Source organism: Physeter macrocephalus, chromosome 12, assembly GCF_002837175.3.
Source record: "Physeter macrocephalus isolate SW-GA chromosome 12, ASM283717v5, whole genome shotgun sequence".
NCBI classification, from domain to species: domain Eukaryota; kingdom Metazoa; phylum Chordata; class Mammalia; order Artiodactyla; family Physeteridae; genus Physeter; species Physeter macrocephalus.
In genome coordinates, this window is record NC_041225.1 from 26,225,853 (window position 1) to 26,250,253 (window position 24,401).

At 48.4% G+C, this 24,401-nt stretch overlaps 1 protein-coding gene across 18 annotated transcripts in view; it reads left to right on the top strand.

Moving 5' to 3' along the window:
• SNTG2 (syntrophin gamma 2) overlaps positions 1 to 24,401 on the top strand; it is a 198,653-nt gene that overhangs the window by 167,884 nt on the left and 6,368 nt on the right. For 11 of the 18 annotated variants that reach the window (XM_028496836.2, XM_028496841.2, XM_028496837.2 and 8 more), the window contains 4 exons: positions 4,888 to 4,959; positions 10,545 to 10,751; positions 16,518 to 16,610; positions 23,963 to 24,073. In XM_028496836.2, coding sequence (XP_028352637.1) covers positions 4,888 to 4,959; positions 10,545 to 10,751; positions 16,518 to 16,610; positions 23,963 to 24,073 — 483 coding nt within the window. The other 7 variants (XR_003682319.2, XR_003682321.2, XR_003682322.2 and 4 more) reach the window with 7 other exon arrangements.

Sequence of the window (24,401 nt, forward strand, 5' to 3'; positions counted from 1 at the left end):
GGCTCCGGACGCGCAGGCCCAGCGGCCGTGGCTCACGGGCCCAGCCGCTCCGCGGCACGTGGGATCCTCCCGGACCGGGGCGCGAACCCGGTTCCCCTGCATCGGCAGGCGGACGCGCAACTGCTGCGCCACCAGGGAAGCCCCCGGATGTGTCTTTTGAGAATTTATTCTCCCAGTCTGTGCCTTGTTTTATTCTCTTAACTTTGCCTTTTGCAGAGCATAAGTTTTTAATTTTAATGAAGTCCAGCTTATCTATTATTTCGTGAGTGGTGCCTTTGGTGTCGTATCTAAAAAGGCATCGCCACGTCCAAGGTCATCTAGGTCTTCTCCTGTGTTATCTTCTAGGAGTTTTTCATAGTTTTGTATTTTACAGTTAAGTCTATGATCAATTTTGAGTTACTTTTGGTGAAGGGTGTATGATGTATGTCTAGATTCATTTTTTTGTATTTGTATATCCAGTTGTCCCAGCACCGTATGTTGGAAAGACTGTCTTTGCTCCCTTGTTTTGCCTTTGTTCCTTTAGCAAAGATCAGATGAGTCTATTCATCGGTTTCTGGGCTCTCCATTCTGTTCCATGGATCTCTCTGTCTTTTCTTTCACCAATACCGCACTGTCTTTATAGTAAATCTTATAGTTAGGTGGTCTCTGGCCTCTGACTTTGCTCTTCTCCTTCAAATGTGTTGCCTATTTGGGGTCTTTTGCCTCCGTATAACCTTTAGAATCAGCTTGTCAATATCCACAAAATAACTTCCTGGGAATTTGATTGGGATTGTGTTGCATCTGTAAATCAAGTTGGGAAGAACTGACATCTTGGCAATGTTGAGTCTTCCCGTCCATGAACATAGACTATCCCTCCATTTGTTTACTTCTTTGATTTTGTTACTCAAAGAAGTTTTGTGGTTTTCCTCATATATATCTCGTATGTTTTTGTTAGACTTAGAACTAAGTATTTCATTTGGGGGATGTTAATATAAATGGTAATATGTTTTTAATTTCAAATTCTGATTGTTCATTGTTCGCATACAAGAATGTGATTGAATTTTGTATGTAAACCTTATATTCTGCAACCTTGCTATAATTGCTTATTATTTCCAGGAGGTTTTGGGTTTGTTTCATTTGGTCAACTCCTTCAGGTTTTCTACAGAGAGTATGTGCAATCAAAGACAGTTTTATGTCTTCCTTCCCAATCTGTACACCTTTTACATGTGGTTCTTGCCATAGAGCACAGCAAGGACTTCCAGTTAGATGGTGAAAAGGGGGCATCCTTGCTCGTTCCTGGTCTTAGTGGGGAAGCTTCGAGTTCCGTTCTCATGGTTGGAGGTTGTGAGTATTTGCCTCACACGCTGACGCTCTGTTGTTAGGTGCACACGTGTTAAGTATTGTTATGTCTCCTTTGAGAACTGACCGTTCATCTTTATGTCGTACACTTTTTATCCCTGATAACATTCCTTATTGTAAGGTGTGCTCTGTAGGAAAGTAATAGCTCCTCTACTTACCTCTGATCAGCGTTAACATGGAATATTTTCTCCATCCACTTGCTGTCAGTGTATATGTGCTTGGGGGCCATGGCTGGCCCTGTGTCCTCCCCTCTGTTGTGGATCCAACAAGAGTTGTTGATCTTTCCATCCATTCGTTTCATGCTGATTGTTATTTAGGAGTGGTGATGCTTAAGCTCCTTACAGGCAGAACCAGAAATACTGTAACTTTTTAAATAGAAAAGAAAGAAATCAAAATTACCTCTACATAATGACATTATGCTGATTTAAATCATTCTCCTATACTATCCAAAATAACAAAAGCATATTTGAAAATGGGGGCTGAAAGATTTTATAAGACAATGGAAATATTTACTCTGCAAAATGTTAGGGAAAAGAGCCTAAGTAGAAAAAGTTGTAAGTGAATGATTGGAAGCTTTGGGCTGTAAACAGAATCTTTCTGTTTCCTGGCTGTGCGACCACAGGCACGAATTCACCCTCTATTAGGCAGTTTCCTCAGTTTAAGGATGCGGGTGGTAAATGCTAGCTGAATACCTCACAGGATGAAACGGAGCACTGAGGGACTTAATTTATGTATTCATAAGTGTGTCTGAAACTCCAGCGCATTTGAATTTAACAGAAGAAATTTTACTCTTAATGTTCAGCAACTTCTCATTGCAAAGGCAATACACAAAATATGGCGAGTGAATTTACACCTAAATATTTGCACATGTTTTTGTCTGACCTTGGATTTTTGTATCCTCACGCTGGAGGCAAATTGCCCAAATCGGAAACAACCATATGTTAAGTTTTTAATACATATGTTTACTGATCTCCTTTATGCTGACATGAAATGTGAGGTCGTGGCTGTTAGTCACAGCGTCTTCCCTCCGGCCGGGCCTCACGGGCGGGCGAGTGAGGCTGGTGGGCCCTGTGCACGCGGAGGTTTGGGCCACACTGGAGTGGCTGGAGGTCCTTAAGCCTCTCTGAGCTCAGGTAACATAAACAGCTCTCTGGGGAGGGCGTGGGAGGCGGGCCTCTGGTCCATTTCTCTTTGGAATGAGAACAAATAAGTGGCTCCAGGGGAGTGAATCTACAAGTGTCCCTGCTGATTTGCTCTCAGACCCCCCCCCCCCACCCCCCGAGCCTGGGTCCTCACTCCTCCTCCATTCCCCGGGCCAGCAGTCTTTGCCCAGAAAGCCCGACCACACTTATGGAGCCCTGTGGCCAACACACTGTGTCAGAATATCTGAATGAACTTTTAAAAGGCAACAGCTCTCTGGGGAGGGCGTGGGAGGTGAGCCTCTGGTCCATTTCTCTTTGGAATGAGAACAAATAAGTGGCTCCAGGGGAGTGAATCTACAAGTGTCCCTGCTGATTTGCTCTCAGACCCCCCCCCCCCACCCCCCGAGCCTGGGTCCCTCACTCCTCCTCCATCCCCGGGCCAGCAGTCTTTGCCCAGAAAGCCCGACCACACTTATGGAGCCCTGTGGCCAACACACTGTGTCAGAATATCTGAATGAACTTTTAAAAGGCCCAGAGATTCTGTGGCAAATAAATTAGGAAAAATTAAAGAGAAAGTCCTGTCTTCAAGGATGGTTTCTGAGCTCCTTCAAGATGAGGGAAAGGGAGATGTGGAAGACAGCGAGGAAAAAGAAGGGAGAAGGGCGGGAAGACAGGAAAGGAGCAGCGTGGGGCCCGGGAGGCAGGGGGTTTTCTGGGGCCGAGTTACCTATGAAGAGCAAACAGCCGGCGGTGGGGAGTGGTGACCCCAGGTCTCTCCTCTGTGCTGATGCATGCTGGAAAAGCTGCATTAAACCAGGATTCTCTGGCCTCTCTCATGCACTCAGCTCTCCCTCCTCAGCGTGAGTCGTTATTTCCGATTTGCAAATTGAAATCTGAGAAATAATGTTTCAGCTACTCATGTTTGCAGACACCATTAAAATGTGTTAAATAACACTTATAAAACCAATTTTATAGCATCTTATAGCATTAACATATAAATTATATAGCAGTTACCTATGAATATGCAACGAATACTAGAAGTAATTTTAAGGATGTCAATTAGGGAAGTATATTCTGTCATTAAAAAAAATATTTACCTGGAAAGAAGTAATTTAAGTGAAGATTTGTAGACTGAAGGCATATTAGACAATTATGTATCTAATATAGACTATTTCTCTGTGTCAGTTCTGGGGCTACACAGGTGTTCCACAATAATATTAAAATATACCAAGATACTACATCTGAGAATCTACACTGTCTGCTCTATTTCAAATCAGATACGGTCAGATAAAATAGAAAATTGTCAAGGCAGAAGGCAATGAAGAGAAAGATCTGCTTTTGAAAATTAGTAAACTTTGTTTTTTAGGGTTACAGGAAAGTGAGTGGCGGGTGGAGAGTTCAGGTCCCCCATCTTCCCTGTTCTCACTGTCCTGCCTTAGTGGGGAGGGGCGGTGTCACAGCTGATGACTGATGGCCACATGGTCCCCACACAGCTTCCGAAGGCTCTCAGGGTGGGAGCGTTTCGCTTCAAGTCCATGGAAGAAGCGGTCCATCCCAGAAGTGCGAGCATCTTCTCAGTGTCAGCTGTGTCTCTGACTGTGGCACATTCTCCTTGAAACGGTCACCGTGGCCCAGAGGGTGACACGCACGGACCGACTCACGTCCGAGGGCACCGCCACCCTGGGCTGAGCCGTCACCTACCGGGAGCACGGGAGCCGGGCGTGGAGAGGGGGTCTTCCGGGGGGCAAGGAAAGTGACCATCAGCAAGGAAAACTAAATGGAAGGGGACAGCTCACACCACAGATGGCCATGCAGACACACGGATAGTAGCTGCTTAGCAGAAGTTAGGAGCGTAGCAGAATGGGTGAGGAGTGTCTAAATTGAACCTAAAATCGGTCCTTAAGTTAATGTAAAAGGCATCCAAAATGAATTCCTAAAATTATGCCCAATTGTGTGTAACAGATAAGTTCCGCCGTTACTGGGTTCTTGTATCAATAGTGTATCTAAACATCTTCATGCTTCACGCCAACAGCGGGGACGTGGAATTACTCAGCAAACCTTGCCATGGCATATAGTTTAGTTTTTCAACTGTCCTGCTCCTGGTTTAGAATTTAGTGGAGGTAAAGACACATTGACTAGCTCCGTTGTTGTAAATGTTTAAATTCTCATACTAAAAATAGCATGTGTCTTTGCATGTATACTTTAAATTTTTTTTCCAGTTTTATCGAGGTACGATTGACAAAAATGGAATATATTTAAAGTGTACAGTGTGATGATTTTATATCCACGTACATCGTTAAGTGGTTCCCACAATCAAGTGAGTTAACACCTCCATCACCTCACACAGTTCCCCTTATTTTGGGCGAGACCACGTAGGATTTATGTGTCTGTTTTATATTTCCTGCAGGTGAGCACATTAGACTGGGTCCGAGCGGAAAAAACCTATAACCTCTGTGAGGTACTATTTAAAGTTCACAAGGTAAGTTTCCTTTGCACATTAGATGCTTTCATATTAACGAGATGACCCTTTGGGCTTAAAGAGTGAGAGAAATATTTGTTTCCCACTGTCTGTTGAAATAGTAAAACAACGTGAACATCTAGCTTCATCCCACAATCATTCAACAAAATTCCACAAAAGGGTATCATAGAGGAACTTTTAAGTCCTTTTTCTTTTTTTTTTTTATGTAGGCGCCTCATTATTTCATTCTGGCCTTTTTATATTTTCAACTTGTTTACATGGCTTTCCAGACATCTGAGATGTTCATTTGGTATTGGGATGTCTTCATAGGACCATCATATTTTATACGTGTGCTTCATTAATAAACTTTCGAGCCTCTTCTGTTTTTATCCAGCATATCTTTTCAGAAAAATTGAAAAAAAATTTTAATCAATAAACATACTATGAAGTAACTGAAATCATGAAATTAGCCAGGAGGATGGCTACAGCAAAAGTATTAAACTCAATGCAGGGTAAATAATAATCATAATAAATGTATAGCATTCCACATTTTTAAAAAGGAGATTGAATTCTGTGTCTTGCTGGGAGTCTTTAAACAGTGATCTTACACAATCTCCCCTTTTCCCGGGTGCCTTTAATTGTTGATGTTGGCCATTTTGCACGCATGAATTTTAAATTATCTGTAATAGTTACTTCAGTTTTCAAAAATGGAAATAAATGTATGATTATTGTAAGAACTAGCACTTTAGTACAGAATTTTTTTAACGATTTGTTTTCATAATCACCATTTCAAAGTATAGTCATTAATATTCAGTCCAGAAATCAAATTTTGTAGTTGTGGTGGTGTTTTTCTGTGACACTTTCTCCTCTCCAAAAATTCCTTTTTCCAGTTCTTAAAATTATGTGTCTGTAGTTCACCCGCACCGTGAAAGAGGTGAGAAAATGGAATCCATCCGACTTGACTGCCTTCGTGACTTAAATCGTAAACAGCCTCCACATAGTGAATAATAAGAACACTGCTCAGCAGTGAGGCGCCTCCTGCATAAATAGTCCCGCTCAACCTAAGAATATTCCGTTTGCATTTGTCAGTGGAACCAAATTTACTCATATGTTTGGCAAAGGATCTTGATAATAATATCTTATCTTTGCTGAGTGAGCCTCCTGGAGCCCTGCTACGTGCTCCATTTACATCCTGAGTTAATCCTGTCCCCAACTGAGGAGTTGATCCTTGTCATCTCCATCTGACAGGCGAGACCCAGAAGCATGGAGGGGGAGTAAATTCCAGAAGCCTCACTGGAGGCAGGTGGGGTCCAGGTTCCCTTGGCCTGAAGCTCAGCTAAATCCGATTCTATTTTTTTTTTTATATGTACGCTATTCTTTTTTCCCTCTGCAAATGGAAGCATACACACTATTCCACACATCACTCTTTGCTCTGCAGTTTATCTTGTGGATCTTTCTTCAATATGCACAAAGAGATGATCCCACTTTAAAACCACTACCTAGTGTTCAATTCCATGAATGTATCGTATTTTATTTTACCAAGCCCTTATCAAGGGATATTTAATTTGTTCCCATTTGTTTGCAATTACAAACAATGTAATAAATCATTTCACACGTGTGCAAGTGTATCACCAGGAAAAATTTAGAGGGGTGGAATTTCTAGGTCAAAGGATGTGGACTGTTTACATTTTGATAACCAACAAGGACCTACTGTAGAGCACAGGGAACTCTGCTCAATACTCTGTAACAACCTAAATGGGAAAATAATTTGAAAAAGAATAGATACGTGTATATGTATAACCGAATCTCTGTGCTGTACACCTGAAACTAACACAACATTGTTAATCAGCTATACTCCAATATAAAATAAAAAAATTTTAAAAACAAAACAAAAAAAAGAAATGCAACTGGAAACCATGAAATAATATGTTTGCCAGTTAGACTGTCAAAGATGAAAAAGCTGGTGACAATGCGAGGAAGGGTCTATCAAAATGTAAACAGTCCACGACTTTTGACCTGAAATGCCACCTCTCTAAATCCTGTTCTGCCTCACCTGTCAGAAGCACTGGCCTCGGGGGAAGCTCTCTGGAGGGTCCTCCTGTGACCTGTTCTCCAGCCACCTCTCAAGTGCAGCCTCGTAAATAAGGAGAATACAATTCTCCTCAAGTCCTGTCAGAGAAAACCTGTACCCATCGAAGTTAAACAGACAAGGAAGACATCACTGGGGGCAGAGACCGACCTCAACTCCACTGAAACAAAGGGCAGGGGTCCCCGAGCTGGGTGAGGGGCGAGTGTGGCCCAGGTGGGCCCCGCCCAAAGGAAGAGGAACCTGTCTCCCGTCTTCGTGGAGGGAATTAGCTGTGCAGCGTGGCCTGGGCCCCGCGGAGGGAGGCTCCCGCCCTCAGAGACAGGAAGACGGGCCCCATTCCTGTGCATTCACGCTCCAGGGGCATGGATGGCACCCAGGCTCGCCCTGTAGAACCGGCGGAGGCTTTAAAAAGATCTGCATTTCCAAGGGGCAGAGAGAGGGTTTAGGGGGATGGGTTTTCTACCGTAAACGCTCCGAGGATGGCAGGCGGGGGCCCAGAGTCAGGAAGGGGCCTTTGCAGCTGGTCAGGCTGCGGGAAGTGATCTGGGGGGGGGCGGCCTCAGTCACTTGCTGTCTCCACAGCAGCTCAGGGACCTTTAATTTTGGAATCGCTCCCGATTTTTAGTCTTAACGACACATTGCAGTGCATAAGAACTGAGTTACTGTTTCCAAAAGAAGCTACAGAAAATATCTGGGGAAATGAGCTGTGTATGGATCAGTGATTTCACTCACGTCGCAGCATTTATAGCACATTATTTTTTGTGAGGCTCAACAGTTTGAGGTGCAGAAAGTAATCACATCTATGAAATCCTTCAGTGTCCTTTCTTGGGATTTCTCAGATGGTTCAAAGGTTATTTTTAACTCTTCTGTTTGTCCTCGCACATAGAGCTGAGGTTTGTCCATTCAAATGAAGACTCACAAACGCTTCACTGCTCGATCGAACGAGCTCACTCCTCAGAACTGACTCAAAACAAGGAATTTGCAAGAGTCAAATAGCTGTGCGCATGGAGATAGTTAATGGCATTCTTCAGTAGTGAACACTGGGAGAATTGTCAGTCGACCACTGAGAAATAAAGACCTAATAGGGTCGTATATTTCAAGTGCTCCATTAAAATCACATTACACATTTATAGAATTATGTGTACAAAGAGACACTGCATGGAGGAAATATAAAAACAAATTAGATGACAAAGGATAGATCATAATAGAATGATCTGTCTTCTAAATTTCCTGTATTGTTGCTATAATCGTCTCAAATAAATAAATAGAAGCAGGAAAAAATCCAGGTAATTTTCTAAAATAGTCTTTGCATTTTGTTTTCTGAAAAGTGAACCGGGATGGTTTCTGTCTTCCCACAGTCTGGGGCAGGGCCCGCATCAGGAGCGGGCGGCTGGAAACTTGATGCTGGATGTGTAGTCGCCGACTTTGTCGGGAGACGGTCCGCTATACGTTCGACGGGAAGGTTCAGTCTGCGCCACGGCTCGGCACTGCCTGTGGACGGTGGGCTCTGTGGCCACGCGGGCGAGGATGCAGGTGCTACACACTTCATCCGTGCTGTCCTTTAAACCCATGACAGCCTTTCTCTTACACCCCATTTTATGGCTCAGGTATTTAGGCTTAGAGAGAAGTGAAAAGCTCAAGGTCAACGCTGATAATTGGCCCAGAAGGTCCCAAGTGTTAAAGCCTGTCTTCCTCCTATAGCAGCGCACAGCCCCGCACCTACGCCAGTACAGGAAAGAACATAGCCGCACCATCGACGGTGCCGCCTGCACAAACACTTGCTAAGAGTCCTTCTTTGGTGGTCAGTCCTGACACTCAGGGTCAGTAGTTATGGACGGAGTTTCTGAGAAGTCAGGCCAGTGACTCACATCTTGCTCTTCTTGACTTAGGACCTGATATCCTATTTCCTGAAGAGTTTCCGGGCATGCCAGTCCGAGGTCAAGGATCTGGCGGCTCCAAAATCCAGGTGCAGCCTCTGTACCGTGTTCATTTAGGATCAGGACAGGCGCACCAGGCACACGCCACACCCGTGCGCGCACGCGCGCGCACACGCACCCTCACGTCGCATACCACAGGCAGCAAGTGTCTGAGTGACGCGTGAGGACAGGTCCCTGGGCGGCGGAAGCGGGGACAGCGCGGATCGGGGCCTGCAGAGCCGCCGCGAGGCCCTGAGAAGGCAGAGGGCACCCGGAGCCCGTGCGCCCACCCCACCCCCGTCAGCAGCCACTGCTCTCACAAGCCTGGGCCCAGAAGGCAGAAGCGTAGCTCACACAAACCAGAGCAGCCCACAAGGTGGGTCACGGGGAATCGGGGAACGAACTCGGGCCGCCGGTGTGAGCGGTGGGCGTGGCTTGGCGGGACAGCCCGCGTGGATGCGAAGAGCTCGGAGTCGGGTCGTGAAGGCCCGGCCCGTGGGCAGCCTCTGTTCCTGCTGCCACCGGGCTGTGGCTCCCGTCACGTCTCCTCAGGCTGCTCAGCAGCCCTGGCGGGAGGCCCACCTGCTGCCCCTTCCCCGGGGAGGCCGTGCGGGCAGAGGCCACCCTAGTGCAGGGCCTGGCGCGGACTCTTCAGGGTGTCTGTGTAGCGGGTGGGTGAGCGGGAGACGAAGATGGACGTGAATCTCCAGGGGACAGAGACACAGAGATGCAGGGACACACGCACACAGAGACAGAGAGACACAGGGGAAGGTAAGAGCAGGCTCCGGCCTGAGACGCTGACTCATCTGAGGCCCCAGGGTCCATCTCTCCTGACCCCTGAGTGAAGCTTGACGCAGTTGCTCCTTGGGCGGGTGCGCTCATGACTCAGGCGAGGCTGAGGCGGAGACCCCCCCGCCCCCGCCCCGAGGTTCGGAGCTGCCGGGACACCCGCCCCGGGATGTCTGTGATCCACGGACGAAGCGCTGAGGCTGATTCGCATCTTCCGCTTAAATGTTTAATCAGGAACTGAACGACGGCTCTTTTTTCTCATTTCAACCTTGGCTTTTGAAACTACTTCTGAAACACGTCTTCTGTGTGGCCAGGACCTCTGCGTTCACGTAGTTGGGTCTCGGTGGCCCAGTGTCCCCGGGGGACCCCAGAAGCTGCGCGCATGGCCGGGGAGCGGGCCACCCTTCAGGGACCCCGGCAGAGCGGGCAGAGTTGTGCGGTCTCGCTGTCTTCAGCGGTGGCCGATTTTGTGCTCCACTTAAGCACAAACATCTCGTGACTTTTTTCTTTATCTTTAAAGCTAAGCACAGAAACAGAAGTTGTGGCCGCTGATGATTTAGGTGCAAGATGCTTGCAGAGCACTGGCACTTGGACATAACTGACTCCCAGATATTGACTTACAGGCCCGTTTCCACGGCAGCGACGTCGGGGGCCGCTGCTCCTGAACCCAGGCGCGTGGCCGGGAGGTCGCCTGGTGGAGTGTGGCCCCAGCCCCCAGCCTGGAAGAGGCCCCTCTGTCCCGGGCGCCCTCCGTGGACCGGTCACCCGGGGGGCCGTCCCCTCTAACCTGCGTGCCCCCCTCTCTCTTTCAGTTCTGGCTTCCGGATGAGTGCTGGGCCCAAGCCAGCCTCTGTCTGGGTCTCCAGGACCCCAGCTGCGGGGACCACAGGCCCTTCTGCTTCAGCGTCCTCGTGGGCCACGGCAGGAGCCACGTGTTCAGCGTGGAGCTGGGGAGTGAGCTCGCAGCGTGGGAGCTGTCCTTCCAGAGGGCCACCTTCCTGGACGTGCAGAGGACGGGGGTGAGCGACTCTCCGTCGTCTCTGATTAAACCTGCTTGGGCACCTGAGACGTAAATTAGAGCAGCTGTAGCGGGCATTCCAGAAAACAGGAGTCATCAGGGGTTGGGCGTTTCTCGGGCGTTTCTCGTCGGGGCCCCTACGTCAAGTGTGCCCCGTAGATGAAATGGGTGAACTTAGGGGAAAGTGAGGCAGAGCTTTCATCTCCTTTACATCAGTCTTCCTATTCAATGCGAGGAAAGGGCCTCCAGCACCGTGTAAAGGAAGCGCCCTCGTAAAGGAAGCGCCCTCAGCCCACGGCGCAGTCAGGTCCCTGGTGTCTGCTCACCGACCGTGTTTACTTACTGTGAATTCACCTGGACCTTTGTCATAGTTTAAGGCACTTAATGGCCCTCCCTCTCAAACTTAATGATCCAACAGGAACGTAAAACAGCTCACGTGTCTGGGTCGCTTCTCCCTTTTCAGCACATCAAATTAATCTCTCCCAGATTGGGGTGTGTATGGACTAAACGGATGAGGTAGCGTGTGTCATAATCCGCGTTGTCGGGAGTAGCAGCTGCCCTTCACGGGGCAATTCGCATGGCTAGAAGTGAGAAAACAGATGCAGCATCGTGGGGTAGGTTTAACTCCGCACGGAAGTTCTGGGTTCCTTCTCCTTCCCGGCCTGGCGTCAGCCGCTCTGGGTCAGGACTTGGGAGCAGCTCCTTCATTTATCAGCACTGCTTTGAATGTGAAAAGATTCTGTGTCATCATTTATCTCTCGTTCAGGGTGTAAAAATGTACCGAGTCCCCTGGCGCTCAGTGCTAGACGGGAGCAGGGAGCATCCCTTCAGCCGCGTGACGTTCTCTGAAGTCTGTGGTCCACACGGTGGGTCCCACGCAGACGTTCACGGAAACCAAGCCTGGTTCCTTCTGAGGCCCCGAGATACCCTTGCTCAGTTGTAGTTCTCTCGGATGATGTGAACATCTTCCCAGGGAATCTGTTATTCATTTATCGCTCATGAACTGACAGCTCTTTCAGCTGGAAACACTGTGGATGTGAGAAAGTGCAACTGCGTGCTTTCGAAGTCAAAACTACGGCCAGTATGTTGAGGAAGCCAGGCTTCAAGGTGGGCTAAGTGGCATCTGTGTAGCAGGCTTTAAAATGGTAATCCTCCCAAATTCTGCCAGACAAGAGGATCCAGCTTCTGTATCTGCAAAATCTCGTCACGCATCACTCACTGTGCCTCTCCCTGGCTTTACAGCACAGCCCTCTCTGGAACGTCTTTCCAGCCCGGGTGTCTTTAGTTCCTGCCCCTGGAGCGTTTTCCCCTTTCACAGCAAACCCCGTCAGCAGAGCACCCCTGCATTTCCTGGTGTTGCCTCTACTTTTGTTCATTAAAGTGAGTCGAGCGCCCTTTGCTCATCCCTTTACCACAAAGAACTTGCACCTCCACTTTCCAAGTTATGTTTAAAATATAATCAAGATGCTCAAAATGCAGACGTTAAGGCAGACGTGGCCGTAGTAGGTCTGCGGCTGAGCTGGAAGGAGCGCCGAGGCTGGGGTCTCAGATCCTCTGAGCCCGGGGAAGCTGCCGCCCAGAAGGCAGCCTGTCCTCCGGGCCTTGCAGATGCCCCCGAGCCCCGCCGCAGCCAGGAGGACGGCAGACGGTCTGTGCCCTCCCCCGCGCCGATGCCCTGAATCCCGGTCTTCCCGAGCATTCGAGATCAGGCTGCGGGTCAGGGCTCTACCACCCTGTCCTCCACCCTGGCCTGGGGGTGCCGCCCGGCTGTCCTTTGGCCGTAAGCAGCAGCGCACAGCAGGGAGACCGTCCCAGGCTCCTGTGTGTCTCCTCTCCACCCCCAGATCCTAACCTAACGTGTCAGTGGCAGAGAGCGTGCGTCCTCGTGTTCCTGCAGCCGCGCGTCGATGCAGCCGGGGACAACACTGCAGGCAGGTCCAGGCCTGCCGCCCGGGCCCACGAAACTGCCTGGGCCCTGGACGGACTGTGGGCCTCGGTCCCCGGGGCACACTCACCACCCCGTGTTGCGCCCCTGGCCCTCCCACACTGCAGCACCACGCGGCTCCTTGTGCATCTGCGGCACGTCCTCCGGCCACGCCCTATTTTTCCATGCTTTCCTTTTGGATGTCGTGTGTGACCCCCAGGCCTCAGGGACATTGGTCACCCTTGGGTTCCACCCGTGCAGAGCAGATAGCCGCTGAGCAACGTTTAGGGAGTCGAGTGGGCTGCAGCATCCATACCGTTTGGGGGTTAAACAGTTAAAGAGCCCGTGTTCCTTCTCCAGCTGTTTGAATACAGACAGAGCCACTGATGAGAAAACATCTAGACTACGGGAGCTGTGCTCTCCTAGGAAATTTTGTTTGAAAACTCTAAATTGAGTAATCTCCATGGTAAATATTTGAAAGTCTCCAGAGTGAATCGCCGACATCTGTGTAACTGTGAGAGGTGCTATTTAGTGCTGTTCTTGATCCAAGTGAGCTCTCCTGAGTATTTCCCAGGAAGATGCTGGAGTGTGGATTCGGTTACAGCTCAGCAACTCATTTCTCTAAAAGCCATCACAGCCTAATTTAATTAAATGGGAACGCAGAGCGCTGCGTGTAACGTTTCTATTTCTGCTCCTGAATTTATTTCGGGGTCAATCTAGTCCTCCAATTCACATTCCCATCATGGAAGAGCACAGCCAAATTAGCTTTTATTAATTGTTCGCATTTTAAACCTTCCTCTTTCCAGGCTGTAACCATTCTGGTTCTGATGGATGAGGACAGGAAGGGAACACCGACGTGACCTGAAAATGTGGCTGAGAATCACGAGGCCAAGCGTTTATCTGGAATCCAAGCTCAATAACGGGGGGATCCTGTCCTAGTTTTTCACTGTAAACCCAGAGTCTCCAATATATGATATCACAGATCAGCTGCTTCCCAAAAACTTATAAAACATTCTAAAAATAGGGTACGTTTCTTGACATCTACTTCCTTCTGGCGTAAGACTCCAAACCACTTTCTTTTAAAGGTTATGTTTGTATCCCTAAAAAAAGAACTCCATGTAATCTTGAGTAAGACAAGACTAACTTGGGTTGATCTTTTAAGATTTCACTTAGGGGCCTCCCTGGTGGCGCAGTGGTTGAGAGTCCGCCTGCCGATGCAGGGGACACGGGTTCGTGCCCCGGTCCGGGAGGATCCCGCGTGCCGCGGAGCGGCTGGGCCCGTGAGCCACGGCCGCTGAGCCCGCGCGTCCGGGGCCTGTGCTCCGCCACGGGAGGGACCGCGGCGGTGAGAGGCCCGCGTACCAACAAAAAAAAAAAAAAAAAAAAAAAAAAAAAAAGATTTCACTTAGAGCTAAGTTTTCAGAAAACAAGTAGAACATTAAAGGCACTGTCAACAAAATCACCAATCCCAAATACTGCATCCATACATTGTCTTATAAAATAAACATTTCTGGTTTTGGTGGAAGCATTCAGCTTTATTTGTAAGTCATACAACTCAACACTTACTAAACATTCGCCGTGAGATGTTCATATATATATATATGCACTAGCATTGGGATATACCCGGTCCTTTGGCATCCACACCTATACATGTGTCTCTGGGTCCCTCCCCTCCCAGAACTGCTCTGCCACTGATCTCTCGGCCTCAACTCAGCTGTGTGAATAACCTGTGTTCCCATGTCCTTCAGGCAGAATCCATCATCTGCTGCTATTGCCTAAGCTGCTCTGTTATCCCCAATTCTCTCTCTCTCTCTCTCCCCCCTCCCCCCTCAATACATAGATAGATGATAGATGGCAGATAGATAGATAGATAGATAGATAGATAGATAGATCTGGTAATGTGTCACTTAAGGCTAGTATTTTCTTCTTGTTCTTCTGTCTGGATGATCTGTCCATTGATGTAAGTGGGATGTTAAAGTCCCCCACTATTATTGTGTTGCTGTCAATTTCTCCCTTTATGTCTGTTAATATTTGCCTTATATATCGAGGTGCTCCTGTGTTGAGTGCCTAAATATTTACAATTGTTATATCTTCTTGGATTGATCCCTTCATCATTATGTAATGTCCATCTTTGTCTCTTATAACAGTTTTATTTTAAAGTCTATTTTGTCTGATATGAGTATTGCTACCACAGCTGTCTTTTGATACATTTGCATGGAATATCTTTTTCCATCCCCTCACTTTCAGTCTGTGTGTGTCTTTAGATCTGAAGTGAGTCTCTTGCAGGCAACATGTACATGCGTCTTGTTTTTGTATCCATTCAGCCACTCTGTGTCTTTAGATTAGAACATTTATTCCATTTACATTTAAAGTAATTATTGATGGGTATGTACTTATTGCCATTTTGTTAGTTATTTTTCTGGTTGTTTTTGTAGTTTTCTTTTGTTTCTTTCTCCTTTTGCTCTCTTCGTTTGTGGTATGATGACTCGTCTTAGTGTTATGTTTTGATTCCCTTCTCTTTTCTGTGTGTGTTTCTGAAGATTTTGGGTTGTGGTTACCATGAAGTTTATGTATATATCAACATATATATGTGTGTGTGTGTGCGAGTGTGTGTCTGTGAGAGTGTGTGAGTGTGTCTGTCTGTGAGAGTGTGTATGTGAGTGTGTGTTGTGTAGTGTGTGTCTGTGTATGAGTGTGTGACTGTGTGAGTGCGTATGTGTTGTGTAGTGGGTGTTGTGTGTGTGTGTTGTGTGAGAGACTGTGTGTGAGTTGTGTGAGTGTGCGTGCATGTGAGTGTGTTGTGAGAGTGAGTGTGTGTGTATGAGTGTGTGATGGTGTATGTGAGTGTGTGTGTGTGAGAGTGTGTGTGTATGAGTGTGTGATGGTGTGAGTGCGTGTGTGTTGTATAGTGTGTGTTGTGTAGTGTGTGTGTGTGTGTGTGAGTGTGTGTGTTATTTTAAATTGATGATCTCTTAGGTTGAATGCATTCTATCAACCCTGCACTTTTACTCCATCCTGCTATGTTTAATGTTTTTGACATCACATTTTACATTCTTTTGTTTTGTGTATCCCTTAAGTACTTACTGTTGATATAGATGATTTAACTACCTTTTAAAAATCTTCCTACTAGCTTTATAAGAGATGATCTACTCTCTTTACTGTATGTTTGCCTTTACCAGGGAGATTTTTCCTTTCATAATTTTCATGTTTCTGGTTGTGGTCTTTTCTTTGGCTGACTGCTGTGGGCACAGCACACAGGCTGGGCTGGTCCCTGGCCCGGTTGGCTGTGAGGGGTCCTCGGTCCTTGGGTTGGCTTTTGGTGATGTCGCTGCTGCCGTTGTTTCTGTCCTTTGTTCTCGTTTTACAACAAACTCCTCCTCGGACGGTTTCCCAAGAAGAGCCGGGTCTAGGTTCTCCTGGACACACTTCCAGCCTGGCCTGTCCCGAGGCAATTTGTAGGAGCAAAACGATAGCCCCCATTTGTGTAACAGGGCTGGTCCTTCTGGAATGAGTCACAACAGGGATTTACTGATCTGGGATGTGTTTCAAACAGGCTTCGGCGAATGGAGCTCTGTGTGCTCTGCTGGTTTATTTCTAGTTAGAGTGACGCCCGTGCAGATGGTCCAACTTCTACAATTTGCTGACAGACCAAAAGCTAGGGACGCTGCCCGTGTGAGCCGTGTCCCACGTTTCGTGTGACCTCGGGCCTCCAGGTTCCCTCCAGCTGGTTTACACGTTAACACTTAAAAAAAAATAGGTTTTGACTGGGGGAAGTCTTGTAACTACCTGATTAATGTTAAACCTCATTATTAAAGAATGTTTTCTCACAATACTTTTTTCTAGTCCAAAACGTACATGTGCAGTTGGCAAGGAGACACCCTGTGCTTCACGGTGGATTTCGCTCTGGGATTCACCTGCTTTGACAGCAAAACAAAGGTAAGGGCCAAGCATCTGGGGGTAGGTGCCCATCAGCGGTGCGTTTTGTTACATTTCACGGCCATTAACACCTGTGTGCATCTCAGCCATCACCAGCCCCGACAGTCTCGTGTCCTGTGCAAGTTTTCCTTCGTGGTGGACCTTCTCTCTGAAAGCTCCGGGTCCCAGGATCTCACAAGCCCCAGAGCCGGGCAGGGCTGACACCACACCACGTGGTGCCCGTGGGCAGGTGCCCAGGGGTCTGGAGTGGGGAGGGGGAGGTCGGCAGGGCTGTGCCGCTCAGGGGGAGGACCCTCCGCACCGACTGAGCCCTTTGGGGAGACCCCTCACCCCTGCCGGACCTAACACCTGGCCTGGGGGGTCGACGCCCCACACCTGGTGCAGCTGACCAGGTGCTGATTCCACACCTGTGAGCCGTGACGGGATTTCAGTTTCCCTGGACATTAAACAACCAGCGTGAGGGATGGGAAAGGAGACCCACTCCCATCAGCATCTCAAAGGGGCCTGGGTGTTCACCCGACCACACAAGTGCTGAGAATTTTGTTGCAAACATGAAGCCAGTATTTTGTCCTTCGATATTTTTTAAAATCCACTGTCTGCTAATTAGGAACGGAGGTGAGGGGAGAGCCCCGGTGTGATGGGGAGAGGAGTGAGACCTGCCAGGGACACCGAAGTGTCACGGCTTCGAAGGGAGGTGCTACCAGCATCTAGTGGGGAGGGGTGAGCGGTGAGGTCAAACATCCGCAATGCACGGGGCGGCCCCGCCGAGCGAGCAGGGACCCCCGTTCTGGGGAGGAGTCCACACCCTTCACAGAATTCTGGACCGGAAACCCACTGTGCTCTTGTCACTTTCCTTCCTCCCGGGAAGATGGTTACCCTGTTTCCCCAATAGGGGTCCACAGACTGTTTACAATGACGAGAGGTCTGCTTGCATGAGACTGGAGTTGAGAAGGCTCTCCTGTCTGCCCTCCGACATCAAGGTCACAGAGGGGACCAAGGCTCCCGACCCCGTGCGGGCACCCTCCCTCGCGCCTGCTCCACCCACGGTTCCCAGCAGCTCGGGCCCCATGACTCGCTGTTCATGCTGTTTGGCCTTTAGCCAGACGTGCACGACCTCCTTCCACGTGTCCTCGGAGACAGGGAAGTGACAGAGCACTTCTCCCCCAGAGAAGGGAGAAGCCCTGAACACAGCTGTTAAGCAGCCACCCTGATTTATAACGTCTGTTTCTTGCTTGTGGTTCAAGGAGTCCTGTGTGTCAGGAAACCTAAACCGAGACTTTCCAGGGCTCACCTTCAGAGTGCGTTTCTGAAGCCGGTACCCATTCCCTGGCTGCTCCGGGCTCAGTGCGGGCCCGCCCGCTCAGTCCAGGAGCGAAGCCTCCACTCCCATCAGCTTTTCCGTGGGCAGCTTGTTGCCAGCCGGCAGGTCTGGTTCTTTGGTCGCGGATGGCATAACACCTGGCGCCCAGTGCGCTGGCCGGGGTCCCCGTGCCTCCCGCGGGGTCCCCGCTGTGCGGTCGCACTCTGTCGGGGCGTACCGCACCCAGCCCCCGGGGCCGGGCCAGGCCGGGGAGGGGGTGTGAGTGATCGTGAGAGGTCGGGAGCGAGTGCCGGCACTCTCCCTTCAGGGGACCCCGAGGCCCAGGACGCTGATGTTCCCAAGGCGCCAGCAGAAGACCCCGCTGGGCTTCCCTAAAGGCCCCGTGTCCCGCAGGCCTGCAGCCTGTGCAGCCGGGTTAGGTCTGGCCGGTCGGAGTGGCTCCCCCGGAGCCGCCGGGGGGGTCTGGGGAGCCCATGGGTGGCCTGTGACGCCCACACCCTCTCCCCTACCTGCCCACTGAGCTTCCCTGCCCCCCTGGCTGCCCCGGGTCTTTCTCTCTTTAGGGTCCCGCCCTCCGCGCGTCCCGCTGTCCCCGGCAGCGCGCAGGCAGGTCCAGGCCCGGGGCCCTTGGGAGACTCTTCCCGGCCCTGAACCCGGGGCGTTTCCCCGCTTCGCCCTCACGCTAATCGAACGAGACTGGAAACAGGCACCCTGTGTTTCTCACCGCTGGGCTCAGCCGGCTGCCGTGTTAAACGTCCTGCTCACCGAACCGCGTAACTCCACCCAGCTCTCCTAGCTGAAATAGTATTTATCGGTGGCCCTGCCCAGCCCACCGGGCTGCCCCGCGGCGCCCCTGGCGGAGAGGGAGCGGCTCCCCAGCCGCTGGGCTTGCGGGAGGCGCGGGCAGCTGCGGCTGTGCCCGGCGGGCAGTCAGGGCTGAGCCCCGCCTGGGGCTCGACGGCCGCAGGTTCCAGGCGCCGCGGCCTCTGCGCTCCTGCCCCCCCAGCGCAGCGTCCGCTCCACTCTCGTGCAGTCACGTTTTTATGAAGTTCCAATTAAGCCTTCTTTTTGCTCGTCTGACCCTCTGGTTCAGACGCCAGACCCTCTCCTGACCTGTTTCCCTTTGAAGGTGAACTCTTGACTCCACATTTTTCTTGTGATTACTTCTTTATTTCAAGAAGTTCTGGCCTAATACTTATACGTTTATTTACACAGTAAACAGTAGACAGTAATGGAAAATGAAACCAAAAAATGACACAGAAAAAAAGAAAGTTATTCCGGAGGCTTGTTTCATGGATTCCTTTTGAAATTTTATTTTCAGAACTTACAATATTTGAATTAATTTTGAAAAAAAAAGCTTTCTCAACCTAACAGTGAAGAGTATACCAGTGGGTTGTAAATATATAAAATATTTATAATTTTACTTCATTTGATGTATCTTCAGTCTTTTAATGTAGGATGACATTTGCAAGTTCAGTACTCATAGGATTTCACTATTTCTAGATTGATATGAAATCATTATGAAAATAATTAAATGATTACTGAATATGAAATAATTATGAACAGTATGAAAATGAGGTTTTCTCCATATGCCCTTTATGTAAGTCATTATGGAAAAATGGGGGGGCCCCAAAATATTTAGATTGGGGTTTATCACGCTTATTTTCACAAGATAAGTAGCACTCCTATACCACATTACACTGTTAGATCAGACCATTTGTGTATGATGTGTGGGTAAAACTAAATACACAACGTGGCGGTGCTACTTACTAACCAAATGCTTTTAAAAAGCCCCTAGAATTCGATAAGAGCCCCAGTTTTGATGCTGGGCGTCTGCATGGCATCCACCTCAGAAGCACGCGTGAGGTCACATTGCTTAATTCCCCACCTCTGTGCCTGGCAGAGGAGAGCTGAGCAGTTATTTCCAAGCATGAATTCATTCACCATCAATTCTCCTTTTCAACACTGATAAAGATGAGTTAAGCTGAGAGGATCTGAAATCACAGGGGAGAAGAAATACGTTTGACCTGGAAATTTTTTCTGCACTTAAAAAGTAAGAAGATCATTATCTAATATTTTTAAATTTCCAAACTATTTTTAAAATATTAACCCAGAATAAACTAGAACTCCATCCTCGGTGCCCCCCGCACTTCCATGATAGAAATGAAGTACATCTCTGCCCATTTCCAAACTGACCTATTCTTTATTGATCCCTCTGTTTTGGGGCCAACCAGTGCCCCATCTCTGCTGTAATTAAGCAGAAGTGGGAGAGGACGTAACAAGACTTCGAAAACAGCGTGTGGACATCAGAGCGCACGTGGACGGGGCCGCGGACTCTGGTGCCGCCCGTGTGCACGGCCTCAAATGTTTGGGACCTGGAAGCAAAGGGAACTTCTTTCCATGTTTGCTTATTACTTGGGGCATTCGCCTTGTCTCCAAATGTCAACGTGCAGCCACATTTTCGTTTCACCTTCTGAAGCTCCCCATGCATAGCAGAAGACCGACATCTCTGTATCGGGGCGATGGGGGTGGTCCTCGCGATGGGCCTCATCCCCTGCGTCACGCGTCTGTTAGGCTGAAACCTGATGCTGCCGCAGGGCTGAGCTGAGACCCAGGTGGAGGAGCAGGAAGGATAGTTTTGGGGGAAAAACAGGGAATTGACTTTCTCACAGGAGGGGAAATGCGGAGTTGGCCTCGGGCTGACTGGAGGAGTGAAGAATGATTCCACCGGACCGCCCAGGAAAATGCCAACCGGTGAATCTGCCCTAGCGCCTCATCCTTTTCTCGCAAAGTCTCTGGAATTGCTAGTTGGGTTATTTGTTGAACGTTTTAATAATTGTCAATTTATGTCAATTATCCATTATCAGTGTGTAATAATAATCAAAATAATTCAAATTTGCTACAAAGGAAGGTTATCCTCATTAACCTGCTGCAGTCATAAAAATAAAACATAAACGTTAGCATGTCTCCTGTAACACTCGCTTAACTGTAAAACTGTTCTTTAATTACTGAGATGCTGGAAAGACATTTTCTGTCTTCCAAGATTGAGTCCTAGAGATCAGGGTTCCCCCCAGCCTTCAGACGGCTGGCGGGGAGACTCAGGGCCCCTCCAAACACATCCCGAGGCTGCTGAAGCAGCCAGGACATTGCTGGGCTTAGCGGTCAGCCAAGGCAGCATCTCTGAGCTGTGAGTGGACAGCGTGTCAGGTTCTGGCCTGGAAAGTCCAGTCCTGCAGGAAAGCTCAGAGTCCTCAAGTTAGACTGTTACCTGGAACCACTTGTAGCTAAAATGTGCAGAAGTGTCATCCATAATGGCAATGGAAAATTCTTTTTTTTAAATAAAAATTACCGTTTATAGGTACTTAGAAGTTCAGAAGGAGTTCAAAGAGGCCACCCTTAGTGACTTGAAGATTCCTGATTGTGGGAAGGGAAGGGAAGGGGGCCGCCCCCGAAGGCTGTCCTCCCGCTCCCACATTTAGGACACCTTACCTCACCCCAGATGGGCCACCATGTGACATGAGAGCATGATTTTAAGCAAAGGAGCTGTGTGTGTACGTCTCACAAGCTGCATTTCCCTCACATCGCCTTGTAGGACAGTTTCAGTGTAAAAATAACGTACCAAACAGATAACGATGATGCAGCTAAAGGACTTCATTGTGAGGACCACTGTGGATTCTTTAAATGATAAGCAGGGCTTTCACATAGGGAGTTCTGCACTTTTTTGTCTACACTAATTTTTTTTTCCAATATATCCTGCCCGTAGTTTCCTTTATTAGTAACAAATTACATTAGTATGGTACATTTGTAACTCTTAATGAACCAATACTGATAAATTATCATGAACGAAAGTCCATACTTTATTCAGATTTCCTTAGTTTTTACCTCATGCCCCTCTTCTCTTCCAGCATCCCATCCAGGATACCATATAACATTTAGTCGCCATGTCTCTGGGTCCTCTTGACTGTGACAGTTTCTCACACTTCCTTGTATCTGATGATCTTGACAATTCTGAAGAGCATTGGTTACGTATTCAATATTTTGTAGAATGCCCCTCTATTGGGATTTGCCTGATGTTTTTCTCATGATTAGAATGAATATTATTAATTTTTACCTTAATCGAAATTATACGTTTACAAAGTTTTAAAAGGCTTATTAGTATTAACAGAGGTATAATGGAAAAGCAGTCCTCTGAACTGTCCCTTATCACTCTCACTCCCCAGAGCACCCCCTTCGACAATTTTAGCTGTTTTCTGGCATTTGCTGCCATATTTCTAAGTCCTATGCTGATCTTGCCTTTCTTTTTTTTGTTTTAACAGCCATTTATGATACTATGTAAATGATAATTAGGTAGGTTATTCCTAGAATCTTACGACTCCTGAGCTCTTCTTCTTCATAAGCAAATTTGAACAAACACCAGGTGATGTTCTCAGAGCGGGTCCGGGTCTTGCTTATTTGGTGAGGAATTTCGCAACACCGTGATATCAGATGCCTCCAGCTCTGCTAGATGCACGCCCTTATGATTACAGGTTCCTGGCAGGACAGCTGGAGGGCGGGTAGTTTTAAAGGCAGGTGAGATTTGGGCTGTTTTCACAAAATCTTAGAGGCTGAAATCACAGCCGTCTTTCCCTGCCCTCCAAGGGCAAGCCGGGGCCACGCCCTGGGAGATGGGAGCTGCCCGGGAGGGCGCGTTGCAGGCGGCCTGAGAGCTCTCCCCGCCGCCGCCAGTCTCATCGCTGGTGCTGGGCCCTCCTGGCTGGGCTGTTGCCGTTGCTGTGGTTCGTTTCTCTGGCTCATCTCAGTGGACCAGCAGCCCTTCTGGAGCCTGCTACCTCAGTGGTGATGGAAGCGGCTTCTGAACGTCCTCATTCTGGGTGGGTCCAGTGATTCCGACCTGAAAGGGCCCTGGTGCCCGAGTGGGGAGCACGGCGCAAGGACCCCAGTGACTTATCGTGAAAGTGGAAGCACTGGAGTCACTGTTCCCCGAGACCCCGCGGGGTTCCAACTTCTCAGCATCGAGAAGGAACATACGTGGTGACACTTGACCATGAGCTGCAGAGCCTCTGTTCGGCTGCGAGATTCAATATAAAAGAAAGATGTGCCAGGAGCCTCGAGGCCAGTGTGGGTGTGAATAGATGGGCCAAGGAGCCAATGGGATAACAGCGCCTCTGAAATTCTCCCCACGTCCCAGCCTCTTGGCCTTTTGTGATACTTAGAGAAACGTATGTTCATTATTTCAAAATAAATGCTTTAAATACAAACTTAGAGCTTGCTAAAAAATAATTGCTGTTCTCTATTGGGATTTTTTCTGGGACGATAAAGATTTATTATCATAAAGAGTCTATAATTAAAGACTATCTTTTATAAAAGGCAGCCATTAAGTCTTTATTTGCTGCAGCCTTTTTTTTTTAATTGAAGACTAAGCGTTTATAGAGTACACATCATCTCTAAAGTACCTTAGCAAACATTAAGCAATTGTTGCACTAGTATTAAGAGGTAATAGCACCTACGTTTTTCAGCTTGGTTCAGGAGAAACCAACATTGAGTGATTTGAACTTAACCTGGGGAGGGGGCGGGAGAAAGGTTTTCATTTTCTCTGCACTGCTGACCGTGTCTCATATACTCCATGTAGCAAGACCTGGGCCTTGGAGTGGATTCTTTTAAGTTTTACAAGAAGAAAAGGGAGCAAAGCGCTTATGATGCTTTTAAACGTAAGGAAAACCCAGGAGAAAGGCGGTGCGGGTAGCATGGGATTGAAGAGGAGACCACAGGGGCCTGGGCGCTCGGGCACCAGGACAGGCTCCTTGGAGCTTGACGGGAGGGTCCCCCAGGAAGTCTGGTGGTTTGAGGGGGTCAGTCTCTTATACTCGGAAAGAGAAGGTGGAGATTCTAAGTCACCACGTGCTCAGTGTACATAAGAAAACGGAGAAAATGTCTACATTTATTTAAATAGATTATTTAACATATTGACCCATGTTAATTAAAGAAGTGAGCTCTTGTGTCTAAACCACTAGATAATTGCCTTCCTTTACAGAATGTGCTCTGGAGATTTAAATTCTCTCAGCTGAAAGGATCTTCAGATGATGGGAAAGCTCGGGTGAAGCTGCTGTTTCAGAATCTGGACACCAAGCAGATTGAGAAGAAGGTAGGAACTCACCCCCCTGAGCCCAGCCTCTCCCGAGTCAGCCCGGGTGTCCGAGGGTGGACGTGCCGTTCCACCGGCCTAGGGAAAATCATCAGAATTGGAGTGTGAACCCTCCTCAGAAATCAGCAAGGATGTCACAAGAGCCCATAGTATGTCTCCTGTTAGAGGCTTTAATATCCTAAAATTGTAATCATCGAAACATTATTTGATTCCACTGAAAATCACAATTTGCTTAGTCAGTATTAGCAGGAAAACAGTATTTAAAAATACAGGGGGGGCTTCGCTGGTGGCGCAGTGGTTGAGAGTCCGCCTGCCGATGCAGGGGACG